We start from the raw sequence: 20,230 nt of genomic DNA on the forward strand, positions 1-20,230 counted from the left end.
TTTGTGATTGCTTGTTTGTAAATTAAAACAGAAATGTTTGAAGATAAGATATTGTATAATTGCAGATACGATTGCAATATTATGTTCTTACATTCAAGAAACATTGAAAAAAATGATAATTTTGAAGCATGTATATATACTGTTAACGAACAAGTAATCAGGGCTTTCTGTATAATATCAGTAATAACAATTTAATCAGCACGGATACTATTCAAGAGCAAGAATGAGATAGAGTGAGATAGAATGTATAGATAAAATGAAATATGTCACTAGTACTATAGAAATATGTCACTAGTACTATAAATAGCTGCCAAGTCATTTGATTGCAACAGCGAATCAGAATGCGTAATACCGGTTGCGCCTCTCTGATAAATCTAGGACTCTAGGCTACTTAAAATCGGAACGGAACGATGCTGATTGGTTGCCCCTACCACTTCACCATTCCGATTCCGTTTTCCGTGCCCATGGAACAGCACCTTGAAGGCCATCACACGTACAAAAATTTTAGACGTAATCGTAAGGTCGCAAGCAAATCGACCAATCACAATCAAAATTAAGATCTCGCATTTTTAAATGCTCAACTGTGATTGGCCGATTTGCTTATGGCCTTACGATTACGACTAAAATTTTTGTACGTGTGATGGCCTTTAAGCTGGTTCTACATTATACTTACATTATACTTACATTATACTTACAATACTCGACCAATCACAGTCGAGTGTTTAAAAACTCGAGATCTCAATTTTGATTGTGATTGGTCAATTTGTTTGTGACCTTACGATTCCCACTAAAATTTTTGTATGTGTGATGGCCTTTATGCGGGGTCTACAATAGAAGTCGTAGTAGTCGTAGGGTCTTAAGTTGTAGAAAATTGACTAATCACAGTCAAATATGAGAAGAATAATCAACTGTGATTGGTCAATTTTCTATGACTTAAGACCCTACGACCGCTACGACTTCTATTGTAGACCCCGCATTAGGCCGGAATCAGACTATGTATTGAAGATTGAGATTGAAGATTGAAAAATTCAAATTTGACCAATCGAAACGAAAGGAGCTAAAATTTCTTTGTCCTTATTGGTCAAATTTCAATCTTCAATCTTCAACCTCAATCTTCAATGCATAGTCTGATTCCGGCCTTAAGGAGCCTACAGACCAGAGCGGCGTAGCGGTGAGCGGCGAGCGGTAGCCCAATAAAAGCCATGCTTCACTAATGATGTCACGCAAAAGCGTGGCTCTCATTGGGCTACCGCTCGTCGCTCACCGCTGCGCCGCTCTGGTCTGTAAGCTCCTTAAGCTCCTTTAGAGAAGCTGGCGTCTATCCCCACTCTGCCATAAAGGTACCGCCATAACCTATATGCTGTGGACATAACCTTTTTCATAACATGTGACGAGGCCAACTCTCTTTTATGATCGCTCCTAACAAATATTTGTATGTACTAACATAAAATGTTTAATTGTCTCACACATTTTTTTCGTTGATTTCACAGATTGTATCGAAATCGCATCAAGAAGTATAATAAAAGAAGTGAAGACATTGAAATAAATTTGTTACACTATCGATTTATTGATGAAGAATCATGAAAAATCTAACGATTCGTCAAGTAAACAGTAGAAATCTCAAATTTATGGAGAACATAAAAACTAATCAAGATCTTTTGAAACGCATACAATGTGCTATCAATCCAACTTACAACGATATATATGTGCTATTGGACGAACATCTTTGCTTGATATCAAGCAAAAGGAAATTTCTTGACATAGACAATCCTGAATATTCTTTATCCAAAATAGTGTCAATGGATTATTGTGTTGCCCTGCAGGAATTATATTGTGCCTACGAATCAGGTTGCCTTGCCAAAATCGACATGATGGATGAAACTCGTATTGATTACAATATGGTACTGTCCGACATCAACTTACAGTGTATGAAATTTAGTCCGGATCATGAAATCATTGCTGCTGTAACAACCGCAGGAGTTGTAATTACTATGGTATTAAACTTCCAAGTAATGTCAGAGGTAATATTTGATTTCGAAAACTTATCAGGTTTTATTTGCCACTTTTATCTTTTTGATGTCCCTATAATTTTGAGTAAAGTTCTGATCTTTAGATTAAGCTACCCTATGTGGATTTTGGACAAGCTATCCTATGTGGATTCTCTTCTCGTTTCATTACATTTGTAATTTTTATAAGAAATATTTATAAGTTGCTTGTCCAATTTTAATTTCAGAGAGAGAGCAGAATTTTATTTTTAATTCTCATTTATTATGGTCATTATTTGGAGGCTCTTCCAAGAAGTGACACAGTATTGTGATTTATTTATCTTTGATTATTGTATAGCTACATTTAAAAAACACAATAGTTGAGTAAGTGCTTGGTAACTACAGAATATAATTGATATAGATCCTTAAATTAATGATAAATCTAGAAAAATATCAGTAATAGTGGACATTCACTCAATTGTTGTTTTTTGAACTTAGTGATAATTATCTATGATAATTGAACGTAGCTTATGGTGGCATAAAGAATTGTACATCTCTGTGCCAAAGTTTCAAATTTAAATTTATCCAAAACATAAAGTTCTATTTAATTGTCACCTCTTGGAAGGCAAACTATCGAAAGTATTTTTTGCCACAAAAATCTCTTCTAATAGGCCGTTCGGAACCGGCGTTAAAACTGTAGGTCCCATATATCTATGAATATATGCAGAAGAGGTCATCACGTCTCTATTAGAGACTACAGAATAAGAAGAAAGAAGATGGGAATTAACACTTTGCTCATTTGGGTGGATCTATTTGTTTTATGATCGGTTACTGAGCTTCAGGTAGATCTACTTGTTTTATGTCATTCCACTATGTCTTTTAAGTTGAAGAACTTTTTTGGCTAAAGATATCCTTTAAGTTAAGGAATTAAATTACAAAAAAAGAGAAAGGGAAATATACAAAAATTGTGTGTTCTCCTGCGCTTAAGGATAATTAATGCTTAAGTATAACTCTTTCTCTCCTTATTCTCCTTTTCTTTTTCCATTTTTTCTAAATCCATTTTTTTTTCTCAAAACACCTTTTCATTTCTCATTTTGATATTCTTTCTTACTTCAGTTTTTCCTTCATTTCTCTCCAATCCTTTCTTGCCAAATCGCTGCCTTTCTCCTTTTCTAATCTTTTTTCGAATCTCCATTCCCTCATATCTGCCCTATCACTTAGCTTGTCTCTGATTTCCTTCCTAATCTGGCCTGTATTCTGTAACTTGTTATGCAGTCATTATGTATTCATAACGATTGCATAATAAGTTACAGAATACAGGGGCAGATATCCTGGTATCATCCAATCTATTATACATCTCATATTCTAGATTCTTTCTACCTTTTCCTTCGACTCTAATATTTTAACTTATTATTATCATTCATAATAGTGCAATAAATCATTTTTCCTCATTCTTTTTCATATCTCTTTTTGTCATAGACAAAAAAGGCAAAGTGTTAAGTTCTGCCTTCCATATTTCTTATATTTATGACTAGTAAAATTTTCTACTAGTAATAAACAATGTGAATTAGATATAATAAATTAATTTATATATATACGTTAAACTAAATTGTAACTTTATAGGTGGATTTATATTCAGAAGAATTTGGGCAGAATGAATTTGTTACTGTTGGTTGGGGTAAAAAAGAAACTCAGTTTCATGGTTCAGTGGGTAAAGCAGCGGCTCAAGCTAAATCGATACACCTGATTCCGAACGAGCGTGATGATGGTCATATTCGAATCACTTGGCGTGACGATGGTGCTTTTTTCGCTGTTAGTTTTCTACACAAGGAACCAAAAATTCGAAGATTTAAAATATTCAACAGAGAGGGTATGTTATGCTACACCAGCGAACAAATTAATGGATTGGAGGAATGTATAGCTTGGGGTCCAGTGGGACGTCCAATTGCCGTACCCCAAATATTGGACGAAAAATATGTTGTTGCATTTTTTGAGAAGAACGGCCTTAAATACTCGGAATTATTGCTTCCTTTTAAACCACAAGAAACAAAGGTATGTTAAATACTGAAATATACGATTTTTTAAGATTACCTTGCAAAAAAAAAACAAATTTCATTAAATAGGTATCTTACAGATAAGAGAGCTGCTTTGGTCACCATGTTCAGATATTTTAGCTGTTGTTTGTTACCAATCAAAAACGAATACAACGCTGATACAGTTGTGGACTGAAAATAATTGTCACTGGTATCTTAAACAAACTCTTGTCTTTACTGAGAACAATCCATTGCTATATGTAACATGGAGCGATAGGACAGATCAATTTGATGAAAAGGAATTGATTTACTTAACGACGAAAGAACTTACTTTCTGTTCATTTAATTGGTGTATAAATCATAGCAGGGGCAAGACTGTGGATGATAAAGTTGTGATTGGAGTTATTGATGGAAACAATATTTTAGTTACCGGTTTTAAAGATGGAATAATTCCACCGCCAATGGCGCACCAATATTTGCAAACTTCCGAATCACAAAATGCAATTGTTTTTGCACCAGAGATTAATGACGAGTCATCTTTGATAAACAGCAACGAATTCTGTACTGTTTCATGTAATAATAAATTGACATTTTTCAAGCAGATAAAGGTAATTTGGTCTTAACAAAAAATAATGATGTATATAGAGAATTTATTTATCGTTGCATTATATAATTTATCATATAATAAGATTGAAAGACCGCTAATGTTAAACATAATGCTTTAAATTAAGAAGCGCCATAACGGTCAGAACGTTAAGATGTTGAACTATTATAAATTCATTTAAATGAATTAATTTCAGAAATTATAATTGCATGCCGATATGGTTGTCGGATTTTCAACGCTGTCTCGGTGGTCTAAAGGCTTAGGACGCTCGCACGGAATGCAAGAGATCCGGGTTCGACTCCCGGCCGAGGCATTATTTTTCGCAATAAGTTTATTACAGTTTTTAAGTTGGGAATTTTGGGGGGATTATTAATATTTTCAGATGTGATTGCGTTGAAAGTCCGACAACCATATCGGCACGCAATTATAATTTCTGAAATTAATTCATTTTAAATGAATTTATAATAGTTCAATATCTTAACGTTCTGACCGTTATGGTGCTTCTTAATTTAAAGAAATTTATCATATGTTATAGGAATCCTCCACACTGGCATATGAAGTTATAAATTCATATAATATTGATTTTGACACATTATATGATATCGAATATGATGTATTAAAAACCAAAGACCTCCATTACTATACAAATAATTTCTTATGGTTTAAAAAAGACATTATGTTGTTTGGTACAGTTACAAACAATCATAATTTTTTATGTGTTTTATCTTTAGATAAAGAAAGTTCAAAGGATTCTCTGACAATACAGTATGTGGTTTCCTAGATATAAAACATCATACCAGCTTCATAAACTCTGTAAAATATTTGTCTAAACTTGAATTTTTTTTTCACAGGAAAATTCATGTTTTGGATTATCCAATAGAACATATAATTTCTTCTTCCGATGCAAACACAGCTTACATAAAAGCGAAAGAACAAATATTTAAATACACACAAGATGGAAAATTTGAACGAACAAATATAACGTTAAGTAAATTATGCGCTCAGATTGAAATTGTAAAAATTAATTCGGATGACGTTATTCTTAGTCTATCTTTAGAAAATAGTTTTTTTATTAACGGAAAGGAAATTGCTAAGAATATTACAAGTTTTTATGTACATTCTGATTTTGTGATTCTCACAACACTGCAACATACATTGGTTTGTGTTCCATTGAACGAAGTTGGCTTAAAGCAGCTAAGTGAATATGATTTAACCGTTAAACCTTGGTTAAATACTATGGACAAGATGTCATTTACAGGTGAATACATATTTTGTAATCTCTTTTATTTTGTGTGTATCACTTTGTGTATGCACTTTTCTAACTTTAAATGTATCGTTACAGATATTTATATAAGACGACTCGAAAAGGATTCTCGTATAATAACAGCGATACCACAAGATTCAAAAGTAATTTTACAAATGCCTAGAGGAAATCTAGAATGTATACAGCCAAGGATATTATCGTTGCATATATTAAAACATTATCTCAATAACTGTAATTATTTGGCGGCGCTTGATATCATGACTAAACAACGTATAAATTTAAACTTAATATACGATCACAATCCACAATTATTTATGGATAATGTAAAAAAATTCGTGGAAGATATTATACAACATAAAAAACTACATTGGTTGAATCTGTTTTTGTCAGAATTACAAGATGAAAATGTCATCAATACGATGTACGCGAATTGTTATGTAGATCACACTATCAAATCTGACATTAAAAGTAACGAAACTAATGATAACAAAGTAGTTAATAAGATAGATAAAATCTGTAAATTATTAAGAGATGTCATAGAGAAACATCATGATGCAGATAATTTAATACAACCAATATTGATAAGTTTGGTAAAAAATCAACAAAGACAGGGCTTGGAAAATGCACTTAGTAAAATAAAGCAAGTCAAAACGTTGGAGGAATCACAAAAATTAACGCCACACAAATCTTCTGTATCTGCCTACGAAGCACTAAAGTATTTATTGCATTTCGTAAATATTGATGTGTTATATGATACTGCATTAGGCATGTATGATTTTGAACTCGCAATGTTTATAGCGTCTAAATCATCGAAAGACCCAAAAGAATATGTTCCATTCCTGAACAATTTAAAAAAATTAAACACAAATTACATGAAGTATTCTATTAATGTATATCTTAAACGTTATGAATCAGCATTAGAGTTCTTATCTAAAGAGCCAGCCAAGTTTGAAGAATGTTTAGATTTCATACGTAGTCAAAAGTTGTGTAAGACAGCAATAAAATTGTTTGAAAAAAATACTATGGAGCATAAAAAAGTGGCTGCAATTTATGGAGAATTTTTATCAAATGAACAGAAATATTTCGAAGCTGGTATGATGTTTTATAGAAGTGGCGATCTTGACAAAGCTTTAGAAACCTTTAGCATGTCAAGTGATAATTGGGAGGACGTAATCACCATATTAAAAGAAATGAAATTAAGGTAAAAAAATTTTTTTGTGTACATGCATTTTTTATGTACATATATGAAAGGATATCATCCTCATTAGAATTAATCATATTATGTTATTTTATACTATATAAGAATTAATTTCTTCAGTCCAGTAGATTTACATGAACGTTATAAGATACTAGTTGAACATTTGAAAGCGGGGCGTAGGTACGAACATGCAGCTGTAATATTAAAGGAATATTTAAATGACATTGAAGAAGCAGTTGCAGTATTATGTGAAGGAAGAATCTGGAAACATGCAATACGGATAACGATTGATGTTCAACGTTTAGATTTGAATGGTTAGAAAATGATTAAATATATATATTAAGTTAAATATATTTAAATATACTCTCTAAATATTAATTATCTATAATATATTAAAATTTCGGAAAGCAATGGTAAACTATCGATTATAAATAATTATATTTATAATATACTAAAAATATAAGGAAAAATTACTGTATCTAAATTATTCATTTTTTTTTTTATAGAAACACATATTAAACCTGGAGTGAAGGAACACGCAGAACACGTGATTTCACAATTGAGTAAAATGAAGACAGATTTTCTAAGTCATAAATCACGCCTTGCTGTAGTAAGAACAGAAATGAAAGCAAAACAAACACAATTATTACATGAAAAGACTTATAATGATGAACTAGAATGTAATAAAGAAATTCCAGATTCTATTAGTGATACAATCAGTATTGCAGATTCTATTTCAAGTCGAATGTCGCAATTGTCAACATCTTCTAGGTACTTGTATATTTTTTAAAAGTCATCTATATAATAACACTTTATATATATTATACACCATACGCTTTTTGTGTGCGTACACATATAAAATAAAAAAAAATGTGTTTTTCAGCAAAAGCTATCGATCAAGTAAGAACCGTAGAAAACAAGCAAGAAAACTTTTAAATTTAAAGAAAGGCAGTATGTTTGAAGATTTAGGCTTAATACATGCCCTTTATCAAATTATTAGTAATGCATACAAAGATAGAGGTTTGTTTATAAATATAAATTTGCATTATATTACACTATCGAATAAAGCTCGCAGAGAATATATTAACTCTACAGGTGCTAATACGATTCGAATTTGATGAAAGTGCAGTAAAGATCTTAGTTGAGAAAAAGGAGTTTTTTGAATTAGTGGAAAATAGTAAACCTGAAATTTGGGACAGATCAGCTCCTACAAGTTTAGTTGATATAGTAAGTAATTAATGCAAAAAATATTCCAGGGATTTCCAAATATTACGTTTTACATTCTTTGATTTATTTGCAGGAAAAAAGTGCAACTCATACACAAGCACAATTTCAAGAAATTATTGCACCCATTAAATTAATGGGTAAGTACTCACAAAATACAATAGATTGCTCATTCATTGATCTTTAATACTTTTTTAATTTTTTAGAACGCTATATAATGTTTCCACCTGAGGCTGATACACCACCACGCGTGCTAAACATTTTTTAAAAACTTTTCAAAAATAAATAAATATTTTTATAATGTTGCATTAATGTATGAATGTAAGAAAAGTTTTACTATCACATAATAAATATAAGAGATTAACGTAATACAGATAAATTATAGCAATTTAGCTTTTTATTTACAAAGGTATGTGTATATAGAGTTGGTAATTTAATCTATATCATTATTATATTATAATTAAATTTGCAACTAATAAGGCCTAAATATAATAGCCACTTGTATTCGATCTTAAAGTAGAGTCATGCTACATATTAAACATCTAAATTTGGAAGTGTTAAAATTTGGATTGCTTAACGATATAAAATTTTATGTTGCTTCAGGCATGCGCAGATACCTATATACTAATTATTTTATATACATATTATAGGATATAGTAATATAAAATGTAAAATCAAAGAACATTTCTTTATCATTATATTGATAAAAATTTCCTAAGCGATATATGGTATCTTCAAAAATGATAACGCCTCACTTTCGTACACAAGTTGTATCCAATTTATATTCCAAAATTAACAATCTTAAAAGACTTAACGATAGAGATTCCCATACTATTTAAGATAAACAACATTTGAGAAAATATGGATATAAAAGTATAAGAAAAAAATGAAATATGTCTTAGAATACTCACATATTTTCATATGGTGACATCAAAAGTATCTTTGTAGGACTTATATCAAAATTAAAATATTATAATCAGCTAGGAATAAAAACTAAAAGCTTTATTTAATATTTCATTATAAAAGATGCGTTTTATGTTTTCCGCTATAATTAGTTTTACTACGGCAGTCCAAAATAAAGTCCATCAGTATTACCCGACTAAATTTTTACTTATAGTAACAAACGTTTGTATATAATACTCTAAATACGTTTCTCTTTTTGTTTCCGTATGTGACTAAATGAGAATAGATTTTTCAATAAGAAATTTATACACTAAATGTCTAACGCATGCAACATTCATCACTTTGTGTGATAAAGCTTTACTTTATCCTCTATTTATCTTAATTTATTTTTCAATGTAATCTTCCATGAACTATAATGTCCATAATCATATTCATCGATATCACATTTAATGTAACAGACAAACATCTTATTGAAAATATCTCAAAAGTAGTAAATTCACAAATTCTATTGTTTTATTACAAATTTATGACTTATTGCGTTTTGCTGCAATGGAAAGCATAATTGGTGACTTAAGTTCTGGTCGAATACTAATTTTCATGTGTTTCACATGGACATACTTCTTCCTCACAGCTTGATATTTACTGTTTTCTGCATTAGTTATTATGGCAGCTATATCATGTACTGCAGGTAACACATCATCCTTGGAGTAAGTACTATAGTATACGAGAATATCTGTCCAGATAACCTTGCCTTCGTCTTCTTCATCATTACCGATAATTCTAATGGACAAACATCATCTATTAATCGAATATGTTAAGGAACGTATAGCATAAGATGATTTAGTTACTTACAAAAATGCTAGATATATCGCTGCTGCAGCGATGAGACTAGGTGGATAATGACACATTTCATAATAAACCAAGCTTTCCTCGAGAAAATATTTAGCCATCGTGTGATGTACAGGAAGCGCCTTAACAAATCATTTAGATTTTATTTATAAAATTACAGTGCTAGTTATAAATAACATAAACGGAGCAATAAAAATAAAAATTTTCGTATATTTATATACATACCTTTCCAGCTTTGCTATATCTTCGAAGAAAATGCAGTGGTAATGGTCGCCCGAACGAATAGTCCAAAGTTCTCACAATAAGCATTTCCATATTCAATATATCTACCTTTGAATATGCTTTGTCCGTGATATATACAAAATCACTTATATCTGGTGAATACATTTCTTCATACTTGCTAGCGATAAACATAGCTGTTACACCTACCAGCTGTAATTTCTTTCTATCTATAGTTCGAAACAACTGTAAGAACAAAATATACATATAACCATTTAAATGTATGCATATAATTTCTTTATAATATTAAAAGATGTTTACTTTTATTGCGACATATTATATTATTTGTATCTTACTTGTAAGAAGCGATCGATAATTGCGATGGTGAGATACAATGTCTCTTGCATCAATCGAAATTGTTGATGCACTTCTACCAACCAATCTACCAATACGCATCTCATCTTAGGGGTAATTTCCTGGCCCGCTAGATATCCCTTTTTAATAGTAAATTTATTCTCTAACGTCCTTAAATATTCGTGTATGTCATTAGTATAGAGAGAAACTAGAATAGGATTATTCTTGTCTTGTTCGTCAATATCTTCAAATTTTAATAAATCCGTTGAAAACGAATTCCTCTCTTCTCTCTTTGGACTAACGAGAGCAGCTGGTACATTGATTACATTGGAAGATGATGTTGTTTTTACAATTGGTTTTACGATTTGCACTGGTGGCTTCTCAGGTAGATTTATGTTTGGCTTTATAGCTTGCCGCTTCGATACCGGTACTTTCTTCCTTTGTAATAAACTAATCCTATCAATGGGCTCGACACCCCTCAATGTGTTAACTCTGTTACTTATTTCACCTAGTACGGCTCTTTTTTCTTTCGTTGGTACACCAATCACCGAAGGTTTTATACTTTTAATATTTTCCTGGTTTGCATGGTTCACCTGAAACACATAACACATAAAAAAATTTTTAAAGTAAAATTTAAAAGAATATGATATTCTATCCAGACAACACTGACTGTTAACAATAACATACCGTTAGTTATAATTTCCTACTCAACAATACAATATAGGTAGTTATATTGTTCAGTGAAAAATTATAACTAACAAAATTATGTTACAGTTATGTTATTGTTAGTTAATGTTTATTGTGGATAAGTTTTTGTATAAATAGAAAAAGCAATATATATATTCTTATTGAAATTTTTCTTGATATTATACATTAAAATATCAATAAAAATGAAGCAGCATATATGTATGGAGCAGCCTGATAAGTTATGAAACAATGGTGTAAATTCAAGCCACATGTAATTCTTACATTTACGTAATGTTTGTCGCGCCATGCTTAGCGCCGAGACACTACCGCTGTCTCCAGATAAATTAATTAAAGATATTATCCATACAGCACACTTTATTCCAGGAACATCCTGGGAACATCTTCAGAAAGTAGGGACACCTTTAATTTAATTTCTTGGAGTTCAATAGTCTCTTTGTACTGAATGGATAATAGATAATACATCGTCGATGCTAATTTAACGTTTTCGGTGCTTAAACATAACGTTCCATTTCATGTAAAAATTTTACAACAAGGGAGAAACTTCCTATTATTCTTCTAGATTTATTTTAATAAAAATTATCCGCTTGAGGAGTTTTTTCGTAAGACCGTAAGTTACTGGGATGAGATTAAGAGATGACTGGTATAAAAATCTCGAGATCATAATCGTGGTGGCATTTAAGCGTACGAGGGGGCATTTAAAGATGTCAGGCGTTAGGACAACTGTTAGACCGTTGATTCCACCCATTATCAACAGGGGGGATTTTTCTGCGCTCGCAAATTGAAATCTCACGTGCTCACCGTGATAGCGGTACGATTTCTTGTCGCCATAGTCAGTCACAATCGTGCAGAGAGGCCCTTGTTTCCGTTGCAGACACAAATCTCCGTCTCTTCCTTCGAGAAGCAAGTCGCCACAGGTCAACTCTGTTTCAACTCTCGCAAGTAACGACTTTGTCGATTTGAATTTGTTAGTGCATGAAGGTGAAGCAGGCGCAGAAGAAAGCGAATGCGCGCTTGCGCAGCAAGAACGCTGCACCCTGCACCGCGCCCCGCCGAGTCTGGAAGCGTCTGTAAGCTTAGCCGACTCGTTCCTTCGTCATTGGTCGAGTCATCTCGGAGTAATAAAATTCCCTTTGTTTGATACTTTTATAGTTTGCTCGTAAAAGTCTAAGCAACTCGAAAGTTATCAAAGAATGAAGTGACGGTTTTCTGTAACAGAAACAATCAAAAAATGTAGAGACGCGAGAAAGCAGACGCGTTTGAATTAGCTATACTTTATGGTAAGGTATTAAACGCGCGAAAAAAATAGTAAAAACAAACATAAATTGTCTTTTAAAAGATAAAAAGTGAAGTGAAATGATTACGAAGTAATATATTGATAATAATTTGATAGTAATTACTATATGTAGAGGAGAAATTATTATCATTATTACTTTAATTTGTAATCATTTCACCACACTGTTTATCTTTGTTTTTCGAAAGATTGTCGTATATATCTTCAGATATGGTATCTCCAAAATATTTCCAGTTTGTCTTGTCTTTGAATCAGTTCTACTGTCATTCAATAGTCGAATAATAGCAATAGTCATATTTTCTAATATGATTATGTAATATATTTTGGACATTACAAGTCCTCCCTGCAAGAATTCCGTATAGGTGCCGAAAAGTCGTTCCTTGGCCGGAATCCATAGTCCGTTCTTAATCTCAAGCAAGGTCTTAAGATGCTAATACGGCTCTCTGATTGGTTCATACACTAGCTTAAGCCATCTCGAATCTTGAGCACCGTCTATGGATTTCGCTCCTAGTGTAATTATTTATACGATATACATAAATATCGGTTTCGTACATCGATCAACTGTTCATCATAAAGATCTTCAGTCGCGTGGAAACAGTTCATATTTATTCAATTCAATACTTTTCTTGAAATTGTAACATTTGTGATGCCAAGGATTTGTCCAAAATCAATCAAATACTGGATATTCTGGTTGTGTTCGGTTGTTTCGGTTTTTGGTGCTCACACGCTGTAAGCTTCATTCTATCACACACTCCATAGTATACAGAAGAAAGATAGAATGAAGCTTACAACACGTGAGCACGCGAGAAACCGAATAGTTTACTATATACATATATAATAATACTGTATATAAATTATATTAATTACTGTGTATACAATATTATATTATTTATAAAGTGAGACAGACGTCTCTGACTCGCACAGCTGTCACTCTCTCTCTCTCACACCCTCATCACTTTTCAGCTCGTTGTTCTACGAACAGCTGATCGTAAGTCGTCACATCTGATGCTCCCCAAAATTTTTAAAGCTCGTGAGGAATTGATATAGTGATTAATTACTTGATGGCGTGCAATTTCTCATAACAGATGAGTTGATACCTTTGGTATTCTAACAAGTGTCAAAAAAAGGATCATCCGCAAAATGTCCATCAATATAGACATAAAATTGAAACGCGCAAGCAAAATATATCACGAAGGGGTTGGTTTTTTATTTTAGTTTTTTATTCTCTTGTTAAAGTTGTGGATACTTGAAATGAAAATTGAGGTTATATATGGCAGGAGGTAGTCGCTGGCCTGATACAGTTAAAAACTAATTCAGACGTGAAGCACGATGGTATATTTCTCACCATGGAAGGCTCGGTGAATTTGCAGCTTAGTTCCAAGAACGTCGGCATTTTCGAAGCATTTTATAATTCCGTTAAAGTAAATACTTTGACGCATATATATATAAGTATTGATACAAAGAAACTGTTGAATTACTTATTTTTTTAATTTAATTTTTGTTTTTCTCTTAATGTAAATATAGCAAATACTAATTTTTTATTGTATAAATCGTAATTATTTTCAGCCGATACAATTAGTACAATATACACTAGATGTTGCTCCATCTGGAAAGATTCCCAGTGGTAAGACAGAAATACCATTCGAATTGCCATTAAAGCCAAGAGGAAACAAATCTCTTTACGAAACGTATCACGGTGTTTTTGTGAATATACAGTACCTGATACGCTGTGATATAAAAAGAAGCTTCCTCGCGAAAGATGTCAGCAAATCATTGGAGTTTATAGTCGAGGATAAAGCAAATGCTAAGGTGGAGAAGGATCACAGTAAGATTGTGTTCTTCAAAATAATGCCGGAATCTCTGCAAAATACTCGGGACAGGCCTAATGTACCAAGATTTTGCATTTCGGGAAGATTAGACTCTTTGTATTGCAAACTCTCTGAGCCTCTGACAGGAGAAGTATGTGACTTTTTTCCATCTATTTAATATCAGAATATTGCACTTTTATCTATTATCTATATGTACAGGTAGTGATCGAACAGTGCGAGGCTGTTGTAAAGTCTATAGAATTACAATTAGTGAGGGTGGAAACTTGTGGATGTGCAGAAGGATACTCTAGAGACGGTAAAAAAATAATTATGCGACGAATCCATATAAAATGGATACATTGCAGTAATTGCGATAACAGATCAAGATTGACAAGAGTGTATTTTTGCAGCAACGGAGATACAAAATATACAAATCGGGGAGGGCAATGCTTGCACAAATCTTGCTATTCCAATCTACATGATATTTCCAAGATTATTTACATGCCCCACTTTAAGCACAAGCAACTTCAAAGTTGGTAAGAATATTATATGCGGCAGTTAATGCATTAAAACAAAAATGTGAATTACAGAGTTATAATTTAATATTTTTTCAGAATTTGAAGTAAATCTTATCGTTGTGTTTGAAGACGATTATTTGGTCACTGAGAACTTTCCTATCATACTCTCACGATACTAAAAGTTATAGAAATAAAAAACATTTTGTATAAAACAGTATGTTCGTATATATACATTTTTATCATAGAAAATATTTATTTAAATGCCACATGTATATTTAAAAAATGTATATAAAAGATAATATTTTTCACACATAACGCATTGGTGGACAATATATAATCAATTCAATATAATCGAAGACTTGACAGGTAAAAAGGCCGTAGATGCCAAAAATGTGCAAATCACAGAAATGCTATTAAAAGATTTTTTCTTGTATATAATTTTAAAATATTGCAGCGTTTTACGATGCTATTAATCTTAGCATATGGAGTCTTCTAATTTTATGAAAATGTGGCATTTGTAACCTTTCTTCTTTCATATCAAGACTTCAACTTATAGCAATCAAGTTGTATAAATTTATGTTGTTATCTTTCTTTTATTCAAATCCTGCTTTCTGAATAAATAACCTATAGTATTTCTCTACTTGTTTATTCTGCGTTAGTCCAACTGAGGCTAATAGCACGACGTAGCCGAGCACAAATGTCAGTAATTTGTGTTGCTTGAACCATGCCAGCAATCCCGTACTATCAGTAGTACTAAAGTAGTAAGATTTTTTATAGCAATGATTGTGTGATAACGTAAAGCTTAGTTAATGCTTAGTTAATGCTATATTATGCCTAACTTACCTAGTTGTATGGAGATCTTGAGTATAAACGAGCAAATATCGTATCCTTACTAAATCGCTATTTGTCACTACAAAATACTTGTCTGGTATTCTTCCACCAACTGAATCACTCAATGTATTTTGTGCGTTATCTCCTGAAACATAAAACTATTGCAGAAACTTTCTTTTCAAACTTTGATATACTATAAACTATTATCACTCTCGCAGATACATTGTGCGCTTACTTGAATCTCCTCTCTTTATATCAGGATGATTAATAAGCTCACAGAGAGCTATACAGCTTATCTCGCTTCCAAGAAGACTACCTCCCCAACCATAACCCACCGGACTGTACGGTAAGCTCACTCCTAATTCGCTTGAAAAATATATTCCTTTGCCAAACTCTGATCTCTGAAATAACAAAATTAAGTTTATGCTAACTTTTATAATTTTAGCAATATGAAAAAATTTACTTTTTTATGATATTAGTACAAAAAAATAAAATTAAAATAATTCCAGTTTAATTTAATATTAATTTACTGCACTTTGCACATGTTTTGTTGTAAACCATAGTGTACGATGGAATGGAAGTTTTCCAAACGGCTGCCGTGATACGCATAAAATGTTGAATGACCTTTAGCACTTGACTTCCATTTCTCTTCTGACGTAGATTGTTTCGCACTTGCTATTTGAAATATAAGATTTGGTGCTGCAACCGGCACCTCCAATGGCACTTTCCTCAGTATGGAATTGTACTGTAATATAAATATTTATCTAAAATTTTATGCTATACTGTGGTGTATCCTTTTGATTTTTGAAATCTCGGAAATTGTGATATGTATACTTACGCATTCTTTCTGCACACTTTTGATGTATGGATCTCTTAATCGTAGCAGTACCCAATACAATAACTCTATTATTTCGCCGTAATTTTGGTAGACATCTGTCTCACCAAGTTCTTTGCATATCACGGGCAAAGGAGGAACTGATTCTATGGCTCTCCTCTGTAGAGAAAGGAATATAAATATTTATAAAGGAATATAAATATAAATATTATCAGATAAATATTATATATTATTTTAAAAATATTAAGGATAATACCAATGCTTCGATATCCTTGCACTCGTTCTTGATGTACATAGGCGGAAACGGTTTTAAACAACTGTCGTAACGGTAAGTGTTGGATGCTGCCACAAAAAGGGACCATTTTAAATCAGCAGCTCTTGGATCTTTTTCCAGTAAATGTTTTAGCGACGTTATCTTTTTTTCCACATCTTCAGTTATATCACGGTCTATCCGAGATGTATGTAATATATCTAAGCCTGTCTTGGCTGCAGTCTTTTCTCCTGGAATCTCATATTGTCCATTCTGTCTTGCTCTGGTACCTTTAGGTATCTCATGATTCTGATCAGAGTATGCCATTGTTTTATTTAACTTTTATACCTGTACAAAAATATTAATATACTGTCATTTATATAGGAATAATATATAAAATTTCATATTATTGATGTATATTAATATACAGATTGAATTGCAAAACCCAAAATGGTAAAGTTTTTATGCTGCTGCACATGTAAGTGTAAAAAACTACAGCTGAAAAAATTATCAAAAGTATAGTATTATTAGGTCTGTTTTTCTATTCCTGTTAAGATTACGCTATATAGAACTTTCTTCCTCGCTTTCGCCAGATATCAAATAACACTAGTTTGACTATAGAAAACAGATCTATTGTACTTATTAAGTTATAGTTTTCATATCAAATACAGTTGAAATACATTACACTATCTTCAGAAAATACACGCGTAGCGACATAATAATATACAACTTTTGATATAATTTTTTAAGTAATTTGTAGTTTTATGTATACATGCAGAACATGAGAAACTTTACTCTATTTGGCATTTTTTGCAATTCATTCTGTACACTGTTAACTACAACTTAAAAAGTTTTAGTATCAAATACAGTAGAAATACATTATACTATCTTCAGATAATAAGTGCATAATGACATAATGCATAAACATTACCATTCACTATCAATTCCAAATTTCCGGGGCACTTACAAAAACGTAAAAAATACTCATTTCGAAACAAAGTGTAAACTCGAATCCATGATAAACATACACGTGTCAGTAAAAGTTATTTACCATATATTAATGCGTTGACGCACGTTATTTTTATCTTTTCCGTTGCCTCAAATCGTCCTCACTAACATATTTCGATATTCATTTTAATAATGGCGAATGGTTAAATTATCGTGGAATTCACGACATTGCAAAAATAACGTAACGAAAGTATACATGACACTCGATCGCGGACTGAAACAACTGTGTTGATAACTTAAGAATTTTTTAGGGACATTTAATTTCTTACATGCAGGAATATCTAGTGATATTACTGAAAGGCGCACATTGATGACGCGATACATCCTTTTTTTTAAATTGTATCAGATTATATGTAGTTCACGTTGACTGTATGGAGGAAACTAAGCTTTTATTTTTATAATAAAAAAATATATAATTTACGTGATAAAATTTACTAACACCGATAATTATCATATATAATTACGAAAGCTGATGAACTTTTATGATAACGTCTAAATAAAATCTAAAGCAAGGGTAAAAAGAACGAAGTAAAATTTTATAGTAACATTATAATTTTAATAATACAAGTTTGATTGGAAAAATATTTTGTAGAACATTTTGCAAATAATCCATAACTTTAAAAATTCAAATTTATAGATTATCAAAGTTATAATACTTTTTGGATTAAGATATAAATTCTTGGTAATTCCGAATTTTTAATCACTACTTGTTACAATGTTAAAAATTTCTCTCTTTTCTCTTCGATAAATTTAAAGATAGTGCCGTGTGACATTATAAAATGATCTGTCATAAAAGATTATCTATGCGATACTCACAATGTCTAGCATTCATCTTCCGGGACTTGATTTGCAATTTTATCACGCACTAGAAACGATCAGTATTTAACGAGTCACGCGCTGCACGTGGGGTTTCTCTATGTCTAATGTGGGTTTGCTATTTCGTTTCACAAGAAATTTACCTCACAAGGAAACTGCGAACATGTTCCTAATGTTTTTTTTCGCGACCTGTGCCCATATACATTCGCCTTCCATTTGTTTTTTTTTTTGTTATCTTCGTTTGTTTCCTCTGGCGCGTTTCTCTACGCGCGAACGACATGATACGACGAAAAAAATACAGCGAAAGGGGAGAAAGAAAAACTAATTCGACGCGTATACATATATTTATATGTCTACACAGAGTCGTTAATATTTCAACATTCAGGGCCATGGCACACAAAAAGTCTTAAGTAATTAAGACGTTAGCAATAAGCAAATCAAAGAATTTTGGATTATGTTCTCTATTATGATTGGCCGTTCACTATTTACATTCTACTACTTTATGATTTTTTATTTTTTTATATGTCCTATAGTCACATATTAAAGCCTATTCTACAATGTGCTTTTTGTTTTCTATTTCTTGCTTTTTGCAATTTTTTGTATCTTTTTGCCTCTTATCCCGTTTTTCGTTTTTTGTTGCTCGAGATAAACGTTAACGAACTTCAGAAAAAACAGAAAACACATATCAAGAAATATAATTGTCGATAGAACGATCATAAAGAGGAAAAAAGCAAAAGGTAAAAAGCAAGAAACAGGAAATAAAGAGCACATTGTAGAACAACCATAAGGCATATATGAAAAACATAGATATAATTGGATTATTACAGTTCTTGAAAAAAGGTAAAAATTACAAAAGTAAGCAAATTCACTAAGTGACTGATGACCGACGAAATTATAAATATTCGAGTAAATTCGCTCACTTTTGTAATTTTCATCTCAAGAACCATAATAAGTTGCCGGTATACGCATAAATTCATATGTTAAAATATTAATTACCCCGCGTGCGTACGAAACTTTAGCTGCAAATTATATCCAGTGTTGTCCAAAATTTGTAATTGTGGGGCTTGATATACCGACGTTCATACATTAGAAAATTATTTAGAAAAATAAGCGTGAATACCAATTATACATTTTTATTTCTATTAAGAAAAAGGAATGCAGTGTGCGTAGACATCGATGGCCAACGCTCACAATTACAAATTTTAGACAGTAGGGGAACCTGGGGTATAATGGTTATAGTTAGATTTTTTCAAGTTTTAAACATATTAAAGATAAATAAATCAACTTTGTTATATATTAAAATATTTTTTGAAGTATTTACTATAAGGAAAACTTAAGTTTTACTGCAAAAGTATAGATTAACAGGACGAAATTATTGTTTTGTGAAAGTGTGTCGTAACCTATGTCATTTATGCAGGGCATAATGGGGCACCACAGAAAACTTGTCTATTTTTAAAAAATTAATATTGAACATTGCTTAAAAGTGACTTAGAACATATAATATAAGTAAAAATACATTGTTGCACTTTTAA

At 31.7% G+C, this 20,230-nt stretch overlaps 3 protein-coding genes across 3 annotated transcripts; 2 read left to right on the forward strand and 1 right to left on the reverse strand.

Annotated features, from left to right (window-relative positions):
• Nucleotides 1–1,520: 1,520 nt before the first annotated feature.
• Elp1 (elongator complex protein 1) lies at nt 1,521–8,661 on the forward strand. Its single transcript, XM_018456995.1, has 12 exons — nt 1,521–2,021; nt 3,609–4,037; nt 4,120–4,626; nt 5,158–5,387; nt 5,474–5,880; nt 5,965–7,087; nt 7,205–7,398; nt 7,591–7,855; nt 7,968–8,104; nt 8,160–8,311; nt 8,385–8,448; nt 8,515–8,661. Exons 1-12 carry the CDS (start codon nt 1,581–1,583, stop codon nt 8,574–8,576), a joined length of 4,011 nt encoding a protein of 1,336 aa, XP_018312497.1. The 5' UTR covers nt 1,521–1,580; the 3' UTR covers nt 8,577–8,661.
• Nucleotides 8,662–9,735: 1,074 nt separating this feature from the next.
• On the reverse strand, nt 9,736–18,915 carry LOC108728436 (uncharacterized). The gene is made up of 11 exons (XM_018456993.1): nt 18,699–18,915; nt 16,881–17,222; nt 16,628–16,783; nt 16,325–16,534; nt 16,025–16,190; nt 15,802–15,934; nt 15,654–15,711; nt 10,636–11,226; nt 10,286–10,525; nt 10,064–10,182; nt 9,736–9,991 (listed from the first exon to the last, which is right to left on the reverse strand). The coding sequence occupies exons 2-11, from the start codon at nt 17,199–17,201 to the stop codon at nt 9,736–9,738; spliced, it is 2,250 nt and encodes a 749-aa protein (XP_018312495.1). The 5' UTR covers nt 17,202–17,222; nt 18,699–18,915.
• On the forward strand, nt 13,686–15,190 carry LOC108728435 (Down syndrome critical region protein 3 homolog). The gene is made up of 6 exons (XM_018456992.1): nt 13,686–13,829; nt 13,910–14,053; nt 14,199–14,591; nt 14,660–14,756; nt 14,851–14,976; nt 15,055–15,190. The coding sequence occupies exons 1-6, from the start codon at nt 13,773–13,775 to the stop codon at nt 15,135–15,137; spliced, it is 900 nt and encodes a 299-aa protein (XP_018312494.1). The 5' UTR covers nt 13,686–13,772; the 3' UTR covers nt 15,138–15,190.
• Nucleotides 18,916–20,230: the final 1,315 nt, after the last annotated feature.

The sequence above is a fragment of the Mycetomoellerius zeteki genome, unplaced genomic scaffold, assembly GCF_001594055.1.
Source record: "Mycetomoellerius zeteki isolate Tzet28-1 unplaced genomic scaffold, Tzet1.0 scaffold617, whole genome shotgun sequence".
Lineage (NCBI taxonomy): Eukaryota > Metazoa > Arthropoda > Insecta > Hymenoptera > Formicidae > Mycetomoellerius > Mycetomoellerius zeteki.